Raw genomic sequence first — 13869 nt, forward strand, 5'->3', positions numbered from 1 at the left:
CCTGTCACCCTGATTTATGGAATTTGAACCCATAAGTCACATTTCGTTAAATTAGACGATCAACCCCACTGCCAAACTTAGAAATTTAGATATAATGTGCGCCATCATACCATAAACATACGCACGCCATAATATTTAGGTGTGTGTGTGTGTATGTGTGTGTATGTGTGTGTGTGTGTGTGTGTGTGTGTGTGTTGTGATCGAGCAGAGAAAGAAGGGGGAAAAAACGTTTTCTTGCGTCCAATCCTGCGCTCCACTATGATTGATTGTTCTGACAGCGGTCCAGGTCGCTGCTGCGTTCTGGTTGCGCGCAGGATTTGGCCCCTCTCAGATCAAAGGCTCCCCGGGAAAGGGGTGGTCCCGGGGCAGGGGGATATAAAGCAGGGACCGGCTCTGCCCTGACTGCAAGGCAACAAGCAGAGCAGTACACTAGACGGACCAGCAGAGCACAGACCTGCCCCGAAGTCCAAGAGCCACAGAGACACTGAGACTGAGACAGCTGGAGACAGAGAGACAGGAACCTGTTGGATTCTACTGCTGAGATCTGAGCTTTGATTTCAATTTGATGAATAGTTCATTCTTTTAATTTTAATTTTTTTTTACAAGTCAGAGCTGCACATAACTTCAAATGCACTGGATTTGATGCCCTTTTCCTGTTTTTTTCTCTGTTAGACTTTGATGAGCCTTGTGTGTTATTTTGGGGCCAGTTCTGTGGAAGTTTAAAGACTTTGGGTTTGTAGCTAATAGTGGAGAAAAAAAACCCTTAAAGGATTTAACTCTCTTCCTTGTAGACACTTTATATTCAGATCATCTCTCCACTGGGATTTCGCAGTGACATGATGTGGTTTTTACGCGTTTGGCTCGGTCTGATTGCCGCTCTGTGCGTCGGCGCAGCGCGCAGCGTCTGGGAGGAGAGCACCGTGGTGCCGCTCAGAATGGACCCGGCGGCCCGGTCGGAAAGCGAAACCGAACCGCGGCGGACTCTCTCGGCAGAGGAGAAGGAGAAGGAGGCGGAGATGAGGGTGTACCGGTTGGACGTATTTGGCAGGGAGCTTCTGTTGCACCTAGAGCCGGACCAGACCTTCCTGGCACCGGGCTTTGTGTTTCACGTTGTGGGGAGTCCCGAGTCCGAGCAGCCGCAGCCGCAGCAGCCTGAGAGCGGAGCCGAGCCGGGATGCTTCTACTCCGGGACGGTGAACGGAGAGGAGCTCTCTGCCGCCGCGCTCAACCTGTGCCACGGACTCCGGGGAGGATTCTACCTGCGGGGTGTCCAGTACTTCATCCAGCCCCTGAACGCCAGCGACGCGCTGCCCACGGACGAGGATGTCCACGCCATTCGCAGAAGAAGTCAGGCCCCTTTGGCGGAGGAGGGGAGCTCCAAGTGCGGGGTCAACGAGGACGAGGAGAGGGTGCCAAAGAATCTGGAGGAGGAGGACAGACTGGGAGCTGCAGAGTCAGAGTCAGAGTCAGAGCATACAGGTAAGAGCTCAGCAGGGCCGGACCTGGAAACTATCTATAAATGTATAAATAAATGGTTTTAAGAATAATGATACAAGTATATTTATTTCTAAAGTAAAAAGGACAGGATAATTTTTTTTTTAAATACATACATATCAAAGTTCAAAGTGAACAGCAAAACAGTTTAGGGGGTAAAACCTTTGAGATAAAACGAGAGAAGATGAGAAGAAACTAAATGAACTAACACGGTCACGTTTTTGGCAGCAGAGACGTCGAAAAAAAGTTGTCAAAACTTTTTTCCACAGATTTCAGAATTCTCCTGTTCGTCTCTCAGCTCATTAAACCTGACAGCTTGTTTGGACAAAGATCCTCTGAGTGACGCTGCATTTGATCAATATGATTCATTGATTGATTATTTCACCCAAAAAAAAAGTGAAGTCAGTCAGCTGGAGTTTGCGTGCGTCATCAACTCGGCTCCTTCTGACAGTTTACGCAGCAGAGAGGAGGAGGGGAGGGGGGGCTTCTCCGGGGAGGAGGGAGAGGAGGGGAGAGGAAGAGGAGGGGGAGGAGGAGTGGCCGTGGGAGGGAGGGGAAGAGAGGCGGGGTGGGATTCGTGTCCGGCGGTGCTGAGACTCGTGGACTCCGTCTCCCCCCTCCCCTCTTCTCCCCACCCCTGGTACGAGCTCGCACCGTCAAGACGTTTCGCCTCCTTCAGCGGGGATTTGCTCCCGTCGCGCGCTCTCGCTCTCCCGCAGAGGTCACGTCAGGAATGCGGAGCCCTTGGAGGAGGAGCCGCCGGTGGTGTGACGCTGAGTCACGGCTCCTCCAGGCGCATCCGGAGATCTGTGTGTGTGGAGCCTCTGTGCTTCAGAGAGAACGGCTCTTTGTGGCGCAGGACGCCGGTAAAGTGAAGGTTTGGCGTCGTGTAGAAAGTTCCAGGGAAAAAAACCGGAATAAAAAACAAACTTCTCAAAATTGCAGTGCAAGCAAAAATTAGACAAGGAAACAGTTCCAGAAGAAAATAGAGCGTCTGGCACTATGGTTCAAAGTGTTTGTTACAGCGCCACCATGAGGCCAATGTGTGTATATATCTGCCTGATAATGGGTGAGATTCTGGTTGCTGGAGACAATATAAAAATTATTTCATAGAACAAAATTGAACAGTCACAGCGCCACCATGAGGTCGAATAAAGCTGGAGTGCACCAAGTGTGGTTACTTTCTCTAATTCATTCATGAGCAGCACTTTTTAAAGAATAAGCCTCGCCCACTAAACTTTGACAGCCAATCAAATCAAACCTGTAAATTGAATCAAAAAGCAAAGATTAAACTTCTGTCTGGGTTGTGGGCGAGATGGAGTTTGATCACTAAAGCCTTACCGCTTCCTCTCTCCCACCTTCAGACCACCACAGGACCCGGCGTTTTGTCTCCACCCCTCGTCATATGGAGATAATGCTGGTGGCTGACCAGTCCATGGCCGAGTTCCACGGCGCCGGACTCAAACCTTACCTGCTGACCATCATGGCCGTGGCATCTCGCCTTTACCGCCACCCCAGCATCCACAACTCCATCAGTCTGGCGGTGGTGAAGCTTCTGGTGGTGTATGAAGAAGAGCGAGGACCCCAGGTCTCATCCAACGCCGCCCTGACCCTCCGAAACTTCTGCCAGTGGCAACGGCAGCACAACCCGGCAAGCGACCGCCACGCCGAGCACTATGACACCGCTGTGCTCTTCACCAGGACGGTAAGTAAGAGAGGAGAAACATTTTTTATGAAGCAATGACAGAAGCATTGTTACTCACGTTTTGCTCTCCATTGTGACCTGTAGGACCTGTGTGGCGCCCACTCCTGCGACACCCTGGGCATGGCGGACGTCGGCACAGTGTGTGATCCTGACAGAAGCTGCTCCATTATTGAGGATGATGGGTTGCAAGCAGCGTTTACCGTGGCTCATGAACTGGGTGAGTAGAAAATTTATGAATGTTCTGTTGTGTCGTAACTAAATTAGTTTAAAGCGTAACATGAAATCTAATGTTCTCTTGTGGCTCTGTCTCCTCCAGGACATGTCCTCAACATGCCTCATGACGACGCTCAGCTGTGCTCTGGGGTCAACGGTGCCCACTGGGGATCCCACATGATGGCCTCCACCCTGTCCAACCTAGACCAGCAGCAGCCATGGTCCCCCTGCTCCGCCCTCATGGTCACCACCTTCTTGGACAACGGCCATGGTCAGTGCCTGTTGGACAAGCCGGTCAAGCCTCAGCCGCTCCCCCAGCCCCTGCCCGGGTCGGTCTACGACGCTGACCATCAGTGCCGGTTGACATTCGGCGATGAGTCCCAGCACTGCCCGGACCTGAGCACAACGTGTTCGGCTCTGTGGTGCACAGTGACCACCTCCAACGGCTTGCTGGTGTGCCAGACCAAGAACTTCCCCTGGGCTGACGGGACGCCATGCGGGCACGACAGCTACTGTCTGGCCGGACAGTGTCTCACCAAGAGCCAGGCGGCCAAACACCAGGTAGGAACTCCATCCAATCAGTAACACCAACATGTGGGGTCTCAATTCAACCAATGTGTTGTGGTTAACCTTATGGGTCTGTGTCCTTTCAGACTCCTGTCAATGGCGGTTGGGGACCATGGGGGCTCTGGGGCGACTGCTCTCGGACCTGCGGGGGAGGGGTGCAGTATTCCTTCCGTGCCTGTGACAACCCCCTGCCTAAGAATGGTGGCAAGTACTGTGAGGGCAAGAGGATCCAGTACCGCTCCTGTAACACCGAAGTCTGCCCAGATACCAATGGTAAGAGGTGTTTGGTATGACACTGAGCATAGTCAAGACTTGTTGATGGTGAATTAGCAGTTAATCTCCTATTTTCTGTTGTCAGGCCTGTCATTCCGTGAAGAACAGTGTCTGGCACACAACGATATGTCAGCCCAAGTGACGTTCGGTTCAGGAGAGGGAGTCGAGTGGGTGCCCAAGTATGCCGGAGTGTCACCCAAAGATCGCTGCAAGCTGATGTGCCGGGCCAAGGGGACCGGATACTTCTTTGTCCTGAAGTCTAAGGTGAGACTCCAGGTTTGAGAGAACTACATGAAGAAGTACACACTAGACCATTATAGCCACCTGAATCATCCTACTGCTCTTTGAGTGGTTACAAACCTCTTTGGGTTTCCGTTACGTGTGCAGACCTGCAAGCTGGAGCATCAGTAACTGTAGTTCCTCTCAGCCCTCGTGCCTTGTGGAAGAAAAAGCTTGAACTTTTTCCTCTTAGAACAGAACGCACACTCATCCTCTTATGTAACAGTTTCCTAAAGTTCCATTTGTGTTCTTCTGCTGCCCCCAGGTGGCTGACGGCACTCCCTGCAGCCCAGATTCCACCTCCGTTTGTGTTCAAGGGCAGTGTGTCAAGGCTGGATGCGATCGTGTCATCAGCTCTAGTCGGCGCTTTGATAAGTGTGGTGTGTGTGGTGGAGACGGAACCACCTGCAAGAAAGTGTCCGGCTCTCTGGAACGTGCCAGGTAAACATCCTTCATGTCTTTTGAATGAACTGTTACAGTAGAAACAGGAAATGTAACAGTAGAAACAGGAAACGTGTTCATGTCTCATTTCCTGTGCAGTGATTCTAAATTTGACCATGAAATCTTTGCATTCCAGACCCGGATACCAGGATGTTGTTACGATCCCTGCTGGTGCCACACACCTGGATGTCAAGCAGCGTGCTCCTGGCAACGGTCGTCATGATAACAGCTACCTTGCCGTGCGTCGCCAGGATGGCACCTATCTGCTCAATGGAGATTACAAGCTGATGACCATGGAGACAGACATCACCCTGCAAGGGGCGCTGTTGCGGTACAGTGGCTCCTCTGCTACCCTGGAGCGTATCAGGAGCTTCTCTCCACTCTCTGAGTCCATCACCATCCAGGTGCTGTCTGTAGGGGAGGCCCCCAGGCCCCGGGTCAAGTACAGCTACTTCACCCCCAGGCCCAACAATGCTGCTTCAGGCTCCAACAACGGAAGCCGCCGTCAGTCCATCAACGCCATCCGTGAGGTGGGTGGGGCTGAGTGGACCCTCAGGGAGTGGGGTCCATGTTCCCAGAGCTGTGGTGGAGGTTCACAGCAGAGAGAGGTGGTGTGTCTGGACTCTCTGGGCCGCCCATCCAGGGATTGCCCTGAGGAACTTCGGCCCTTGGCCTCACGGTCCTGTGCCTCCCAAACATGTCCCTCATGGCTGCTCGGTGAATGGTCAGCCTGCTCCAAGACCTGCGGCCGAGGCTTCCGCAAACGCCAACTACGCTGCATTGGCCACGAAGGACGCACACTAACCCATGACAGCTGCGACTCCAAAGATCGGCCTCGACCCCTGCTGGAATTGTGCAATCAGGGGGCCTGCTAAGGACCTTTCCACATTCTTCAACATAGAAGATCAAACTACAAACTGATCTGTGCCTTTGATTTACCACAGACAGTCAAAGAAGCCTGTGAATGTTTACATCCAGACTCAGAGTCCTGCAGGTTTCCATGCTTCCCAACTGGTCTAACAGTTTACCAGATTTCTTTTTTGTAGGTGAGCCAGGGGCAAGTTTGTGAATATTTTTGAGGCAAAGAACATTTCTGAATCTGGTAATTCAATTGACTGATCACACGAACTACCCCGAGGCTCACCTATGGCAAAATCTGCGAACAATCCCCACATTTGAATGGGTATATATGGCATAAAGACTGAGACTGTGGGTTCGTTGGTGATGTTGGTCCGTTCTGGCACTGCCACCTCACTGCAGACATACAGACTGCGTGCGGCGTCCTGCCTGCGTGGCTTTGTAAGCACAGTGGCGGCACTCTGTGCCTCCTGTCAAGGGGAAGAAATTACAGACATTCCTGATTCCCTTTAAGAAGAGCATGCTGCTTACCGTGCCAATGTCATGCTTGTGTGAGTGTGTGTTTGAGTCTGCGTGTGTGTGTTTAATCTTAAGTGCATGTAAATGTTGTTTGTCCAAGCTGGGCTGGACCGACACATATGGGAGGGGTGTGGGAGGTTTTTGCAGATTATATAAAGAAACAGATGAAAGAGTATTAACATGTGCTCATCCCATCAGGTATGGAAAATAGATAGATATTGCATAGTTTTATGTTCAAAGTTGCCGGTCCATCTTTATATTTATCGCGAGCCTGCAACAATTCAGCGGCACATTATAGCAGCCAGATGTCACTAAATGCCTCATTTTCCTGTAGCCATATGTCACCCTCGTCTAAGCCTTCCGAGAGGGAAAGTTAAAAGACCAAAGAGGAGTGTGTGTGTGGGGGGGTGTGTGAGTGTGTGTGTGGAGATCCAGAGAGGGACTTGTCTCCTGCTACTACTTCATAAGTAAGTCTCTCCTGCCTTCCGCGAAGGCATGTTTGTTTGTTTTTTTATCAAGATTTTTTCCCTTTTGTACAGAATATCCAAACATTATTTATTTTTGTACAGCCTGTTAAATATAATCATGTGGCTTTTTTTAAATATTATTTTTTATTTGTTATTTGTTATTGAGACCACAGAAGGAAGTAGAATATATAGAGTATTTATACAGTGTTATATATATATATGGACCTAGATTCATGAATAAAGTATCACATTGACCTGTGCAGCTCATGTCTCCTGTGTTGTCTTATTATTGATTTGTCCATATGAATATTGGAGTTTTTATATGAATTTGGAAAATTTGCTATACTTTCAGATGAGAGTGGTTATTTCTAATTTTTTTGGTCTCTGGTGGCCAAGAATGGAACTGTGATTAGGATGGAAGAAAGTATCTTTCCAAAAAACAAATTTGCGTTTTTGAATTAGAAGATTTTGAAGATGTTATTTTCTATGTTTATCATTTGTCACGCATGTGAACTTCACAACTTGCCGGTGGTCTTGAGAGGCATGTTTACATTTGAAGAAAAAATAATCATGAAGGCCAGGAGCCAGGATTTCCGACGGTCCTTAAAGTACAAGATGGCGCCGCAGGTAGACTCTTCAGTTTTTGCGCGTTTTGTTTAGTTTTCAGGCGTCACTGTCACAGAGAAGACCTTTCAAACCTCCGACTTTCCATCACTGGACTCTAGCTTTGCGAGCACATACTGGACTACACACTCAACCTGGGCTTAAAGTCTTCCAAGCGGACTGAGACACGGAACTAAGTGGAAAAAAGGTTGGTGTACACAAAAAGTTATTATCACACTTAAAGCTGCCATGGTACCTTTTATAGCTAAAATGACACATAAGTAGTGATATTACCGAGTCGCACCTAAACGCAACTGTACATAAACTTGGTGTATGTGATTAGAGCATAGGAGACACGGAGCCGGGGGAAGGAGACGGAGCCGGGGGAAGGAGACACGGACTCCGTCGCTGTAGCTTTGGCTGGAAGTAAGGTGGACACCGAGAGACTATTGGCAGCTTTATTAAACGTTTTTGCTGCTTTCTGAGGCTGCGGAGACCCAGTGCGGTCTAGCTGATTAGCGCCCCTGCTGGTGGTATGACGGCAGTTCACATTGGCAGTAGTATGTAGTGGGTGTAAATTGTGTTTTATCCACTAAGTGTAGTTGACATGTTTTCTCTACATTCCCAGTGAGCAAGCATGAACTCATATCCTGACATATTAGTCTGTAGATTTAAGGTCATAGTCTATAATAGTTGCGTTATCCTTTGTAGCGTCCAATCACTAATAGAATAGCATTATGTCCTGTTCAGACATGGTATGAATCTAAATTGTAATCTAAATTGTAATTCAGATTTAGGCCGGTAGATGGAAGTGTTTGTCCACCATATCTCACTGAAAGCAAAGTGCACTCTGTTAAATCTTCCAAATCTTCAGGCAGTGGTTCTCAAATTTAAGAAATGAGGATGAAAAGTTTGATAGAAAATCTTTAATTATTTCCTTTCTCAGTTTAAGATGTACAAGAAGTGAGGTCATATCACTAGATTGTATTGACACCAAAATTGCTGTTGTATTATGTACAATAGTGCTGTTGTATGTTGTATTACTCCTATTGTATGCCAATAAAATACCTGAAATCCATTCACATAATCTCAGTCTGCTATTATGAGATGAGAAAATTTGTACTGCTTTATGCTGATAACAGTTTAATTATCGTCTTTACATGATCGATTTATCACTGTTCAGACTCAGACTTAAACTCATACAGTCAAAGTAGATCTGTAATAAAATGAGTTCCTTACAGTTTGCTGCCTTTCCTCTGTTTTGGACCCCGGCTGGCCCTAAAAATGCCTTCTTTCCGACACTAAAACTTAAAATCCTCTCAGTCCCCCATGGAAGACAATCTCCCGCCTCATCAGCTTCCCCTGCAGCGCAAAGGAAATCATCATCCTGTAATTATGGATGTTTTAGAGGCAAACTAGCCATTTCTGTAATCTACATAACGTGACGGAACAAACGGACACTAACTAACCAGGTTGGGCGAGGACGATGCAAAAACACGCCATTGTCGTTATTATCTGCATCTGGCCTGACCTGCCCCTTCTGTCTGGGGTCATGCAAAGAATGAATAAACATGTTTAACAACTGACATTGAAATCTCTAAAGGAGCCCAAAAGGGGCTCTGTCAGAGACCAAGCAAGCACGACACACAACTCAGGAATATGGAAGAATAGATACCACTTTATTTAGTTTTTCAAACCTTAAACTCATTGGAAATAATAACTAGGATCCCCCAACACCTGACTTGAGTATTTCTCAGGTTAACCCATTGCAAACTGATGTATCCGAGCGACTCCCTTTTATAACACACACACCAAACAAAGCATGTGAACACACAGCAATCCTGGTTAGACATTCCAAATAGGGGCGGTAAGATATACATATACACAAAACACAAATGTAATAATGAAGGTTAAAACTTAACTCGCTCGGCTGGCGAGACGTTCCCTGAGCTTGTGGCACTGTCCGACTCCCCGGGGAACAATGACTTTGGCCAGGCTGTGCTGCACGATAACAGGCCGGGTGCTGGAACACAGTGCAGGGGAACGGAGGCGAGCGCACACACTCCTAAAGTCCCAGGCCCTCCCTAACTAACTTTGTGTGTGTGTGTGTGTTTGTGTGAGATCAAGGCAATCATTTTGATAAACATATTGAATTTGCACCACACACACATAACTCAATGTCATCCCAGTGATGAATGCCTCCATCAAGTAATGAAAACAGGTCACCTAGAAGGAAAACATAGCCTTACATCTTCAAATAAAAAATATTTAATTTGTGTAGAGGTTTGTTTTTTGACCTAGACTATTCTTATTTGATTGTTTTCTTTATTATTCGACCGGCTGCTTGTGTATGTAGAAGTTGGATGAAGAAAATTGTAGGCCTTTGGCTGAAAGTGATAGTTGTGTGTGACTGGAACTCTTGGAAACGTTTGATCAAAACTCGAATAACAGAGACAATAATGTAAACACTGCTGATTACATCAGACACACAAAAGCTGTGAGCTACACACACAGCACACGTGTGGAGCTGAAACTAATACGTGACACCATAATGTGAGTGAGAACACTGTGTCTTATATTTACATCTTTGACTGAAACTATTGGCTGATGCTGAAGTCAAACATGTTGGCTTGATTCAGAATGAGAAAGGTGAAGATTCAGTGGCAGTGGTCATGTATCTGCCGTGAACACACTTCACCTAAGTGTTTTGTGCCAGAGGTCGAAACAGGGCACCACATGCAGTCGGACATATTTGTTGCCCGCGGCGGAACACTCCAGACAGCCGTAGACGGTTTCCCTCTTCTGGCTGCCCATGCCGCACAGGGCACAAGGCCCCTTTGGGATGTTGTGGTTGAGGAGGTTGACACGTGTGTGGGGTCCGTCCCTCAGGTAGGCAGTAGACACGTCCGTCATGCTGGCTGCTTTCTCGTAGTAGTCTGTCACCACATCGTCCATGTATGTGTCAGAGTGGGTGAGCGCCTCAAACGTGTGGTCATCTAGACGGGCAAACAGGAGTTGAGATGAGAAAAAAGTGGAGCTCAGGGGTAAGAAATTAATATAATCGAGCAAAACCTTACCTGCCCTGAAGGGGCTGCCGTAGATGATTCCAGACAGGTACCTGCGCAGTCGGCCCACAGAGAAGCGACCAAAGAACCCTCCGAGCTGCTCGCTGATCTGCTCTCTCTCAAATCCCCCTGAGGACTCTGGGGCCACACACATATCTGACACACAGGGAAGAAATATTGCAGTGTGTATGTGTGTTATCCATATCAGTCTGATAAGGGGTCAAAATAGGGGGGGGGCATTTGTGATCTCTGCTAATGTCCATTGATGTTATGCAGGAATGATAATGATGGAAATGACTCATTCACAGGATGATTGCAAGTGGTCACATAGTGATGCAACTCAAACAGCATTGCCATTGCTGCATTCAAAGACACTATTGGGACTCCCTGAAAGTACCAATTTCTAAATCATCGTTAATATAAATTCTAAAGTAGTAGTAGTTTGTAGTATTATGACCATTTGTGAGAGAGAGCCCACTTTCATTTATTTTAACAAATGGCCGTCTCTAGCCTTAATGAAAACATACAGAGCAATTTGGCTATGTGCCTAAAGATGTAGGTGTTGGTGAATAATGAATTCAATGGATGTATTGATGGTACTCCTACCAAGCCTCCCGTCTAGCCGAAAGAACAGCTCACAGATGCTGAAGGCGATGGTGGTGTGTGCAGGGATGACGATAGCTTTGTCTCGACCTTTGGGGTTCCTGCCGTCGTCTATCTGGAACTACAACAGAGCGGAAAGTGGATCGACAGATATGACCACCAGTCATTCAACCATGAGAGTCAGATGTCACAGGTGCCTTTTGGGTATGTGTTATAGAGGGATTGACAAAGGTTGCTTGATTTTGGAGAGGTGTGTGTTCGCTTGTGCGTTACCCTCATGGTAGTCCCTCTCATGCCGGCATGGACGGTCAGAGAGCATTGGCGCGTGGTGCGGATGCTCTCCACGACAATACAGAGAACACTTCGTCGACTGTCCTTGGATTGGCGAATCAGACAGTGATCCACGTTGACTTTCCTGTAAAAAGGGAACTCAATCAAATCCCATCCTATTTGGTATCTGGTCCATTTGTTGTTTGGTTTTGGATTGTTGCGGATAGCCAATCATGGAAAACATTACATCATCGTGACCTACAAAGCTGCAGTCAGGCTTTAGGTTTGACACCAGATCAAGGCTATACAAAGGTGCCTCAGCTATTTCTGTGCACTAGCTATCATAGAACAGCATGTGTGCCTGTGAAGAATAGCTCATAATTTATTCATCCCACAGGTAAACCCTCCTCAGATTACAGAGATTAGACATCGATTTACAGGTTAAAAAGATGCTTATATAGATATCTACAGTGTCAGTCTTTGAGGATAGGAGCCTTGTTTTTAACCACATACCTTATTTTTAATCTATCAGTCAGTGGTTTAAAAGGTTATGGACACTTAAAGAACAAATCAATTTCAGTGAATAAGCAACATGGTCACAATCGTTTGCAGCGCTTTATGAATTTAATAAAAGCTGTAGAGATCAACTGACACCAACAACTCTTATGGTCATTTGTGAATCTCTTATTTCATCAATGTTGTGAATAATTGATCAAAATAGATCATTCTTCTTGATCATTAATAAATGATGCTGTCGATGGCTTCATCGAATCATTCCTAAGTGATGAAGCGTTAGCTGTCCTGTGCGCGACGCTCACGTGTGTGCTATGACACCCGGCAGATGGGAGCCAGAATGAGGCAGATGCAGGTAGAGTGCACACTAAGCAGCTGTTAAAGGACAGTCAAAGAAGTTCAATCTGTCATTTACTGTGAGAAGCTACAGGCTACACAGCAGTTAAAGTTAGAAAGGGTTTTCTGATACCTGGAGTTGAGTTCACGTATTAAGTTGGGCACCTCCAGCTCGTGTTTGGACACTATACCGAAGGAGGCTTTGACAGCCACGGAGTCCGATCCACTGATGTTGAATCCCAGGTCGTTTATGACGTGATTTCCTAATCGACCGTCTAGGGCCAAGTCAGACTTGTCCTCGTAGTTCAGAAGCTGATAAGAGGACACTCCTGTCGGAGGAAAACAATTGTTTGTGATCAAGTCATGCAGACATAAACTAAACCACTTTCTTCTTGGCCGTAAACAAAGTTGATATTAGATACTCTGTCATGGACCGTGACAGTAGAAGGACAGCATGAATGAGGGTAAATTGACTGTCGCTGAAGAACCTCCAACCTTTTGACAGTGTACTACATGACCAGGTACCTGTTGAAGGAGATTTGCTGAGTCATCGTAACTTTGCTGCATTCCATGTGGCAGATTTATGGAAATTTGTGTAATAGCCAACGATTTATAAGAGACCAGTGATCAATATTGGCAATTGTTCAACTTCAAACATCAGAACCTAAATATAGGTCGACTCAATCCATATCATCAAGCCTTTTCCTCCATGCTCATGATCACCATACCTGCAGTGATCTCCTTCTCTCCCACTAGAATGTCTTTTAAGGAGAACGGCGTTGACGCGTACTTGACCTTCTTCCAGAAATGCCTCTTCCTCTTTCTCATCACCAGGCTGAGTGGCTGGTAGCGGTCGGCCTCACTCAGGCTCGGAACTGGAATCAGCCTTCCTGTGTCTCCCACCTGCTTCACAAAGTTCTTAGTGGCTGCGGCAAACATTTCCAGCGACGCATGAGTGTCAAACCTGGTGAAATACGTGCCGTCTCCTCAGTAAACTCCTCTAAACGGGTGTCACACTGCTTTTCCCATTTGCTGGTCTTGTTTGGTGAGCTCAGGCCAGCCCTGTAGTCATCGCATCAATAGAATGGTTAACTCAGGGGTGTTCTTTCTGACTCGTGAAACATCTGAATTATTCAGGTTGTGTGTAATGGAATACCGGAGAAGACAGTGTGTAAACCTGATAGGTCACTGAAGGCCTGCTTCTTCCTCTCACATGGCAAGAGTGGAGTGGGAAAAGCAAATTCTGTGCGTGTTCGACACGAGGTGTGTTGTTTGACAGACACTCTAAAATAATGAATATTTCAAGCCAGGGGATGTTGAGAAACGGTGCGCATACACGAGGATGTGCATAAGCTAGTGAAAACATCTGTGTGTTCATCTACAGTAAGACAGAGGATGTGTGTTGCATTAACATCATTCAGCAACAATTCAGAGAAACCTGAGTTATGAAGAAATTCCATTTCCATTTTGTGTTTAAAACAGTGGCTACACCATGGCCCCCATTTGTGTCCTACACAGACATTCTGCTTTGGCCATGACTGTCTCTCAGTCTTGGATTATTTGTTTAGAGACGTCTCTGTGATTTTCGCCAGAGCTTATGTTCTCCTTCTGAGCTTTTTTTAGTTTGGATGACTTCCACGTTTCTTCACCAAAAAGAAGAAGG

The 13869-nt window shown here is 47.0% G+C and overlaps 2 protein-coding genes across 2 annotated transcripts; one reads left to right on the forward strand and one right to left on the reverse strand.

The window, feature by feature from the left end:
- Window positions 1-395: 395 nt before the first annotated feature.
- Window positions 396-7071, forward strand: adamts1 (ADAM metallopeptidase with thrombospondin type 1 motif, 1). Its single transcript, XM_076152483.1, has 8 exons — window positions 396-1479; window positions 2859-3199; window positions 3284-3416; window positions 3516-3973; window positions 4066-4252; window positions 4338-4516; window positions 4797-4972; window positions 5109-7071. Exons 1-8 carry the CDS (start codon window positions 837-839, stop codon window positions 5845-5847), a joined length of 2856 nt encoding a protein of 951 aa, XP_076008598.1. The 5' UTR covers window positions 396-836; the 3' UTR covers window positions 5848-7071.
- Window positions 7072-10113: 3042 nt separating this feature from the next.
- On the reverse strand, window positions 10114-13145 carry pjvk (pejvakin). Its single transcript, XM_076152530.1, has 6 exons — window positions 12935-13145; window positions 12340-12535; window positions 11361-11502; window positions 11091-11208; window positions 10583-10640; window positions 10114-10456 (listed from the first exon to the last, which is right to left on the reverse strand). Exons 1-6 carry the CDS (start codon window positions 13143-13145, stop codon window positions 10114-10116), a joined length of 1068 nt encoding a protein of 355 aa, XP_076008645.1.
- Between the last annotated feature and the right edge of the window lie 724 nt (window positions 13146-13869).

Source organism: Genypterus blacodes, unplaced genomic scaffold (genome assembly GCF_046128005.1).
Source record: "Genypterus blacodes isolate CSIRO-AG114 ecotype Tasmania unplaced genomic scaffold, CSIRO-AGI_Gbla_v1 ptg000056l_1, whole genome shotgun sequence".
Taxonomy (NCBI): Eukaryota; Metazoa; Chordata; class Actinopteri; order Ophidiiformes; family Ophidiidae; genus Genypterus; species Genypterus blacodes.

Coding starts and splice junctions, on each gene's coding strand:
- pjvk (XM_076152530.1), bottom strand. CDS start 13,145: ATGTTTGCCGCAGCCACTAAGAACTTTGTGAAGCAGGTGGGAGACACA. Junction 12,536..12,934: donor AGAGAAGGAGATCACTGCAG/GTATGGTGATCA, acceptor TTCCTCCGACAG/GAGTGTCCTCTTATCAGCTT. Junction 10,641..11,090: donor TCGGCTAGACGGGAGGCTTG/GTAGGAGTACCA, acceptor CCTGTGTGTCAG/ATATGTGTGTGGCCCCAGAG.
- adamts1 (XM_076152483.1), top strand. CDS start 837: ATGATGTGGTTTTTACGCGTTTGGCTCGGTCTGATTGCCGCTCTGTGC. Junction 4,517..4,796: donor TCTTTGTCCTGAAGTCTAAG/GTGAGACTCCAG, acceptor TGCTGCCCCCAG/GTGGCTGACGGCACTCCCTG. Junction 4,973..5,108: donor GGCTCTCTGGAACGTGCCAG/GTAAACATCCTT, acceptor TTTGCATTCCAG/ACCCGGATACCAGGATGTTG.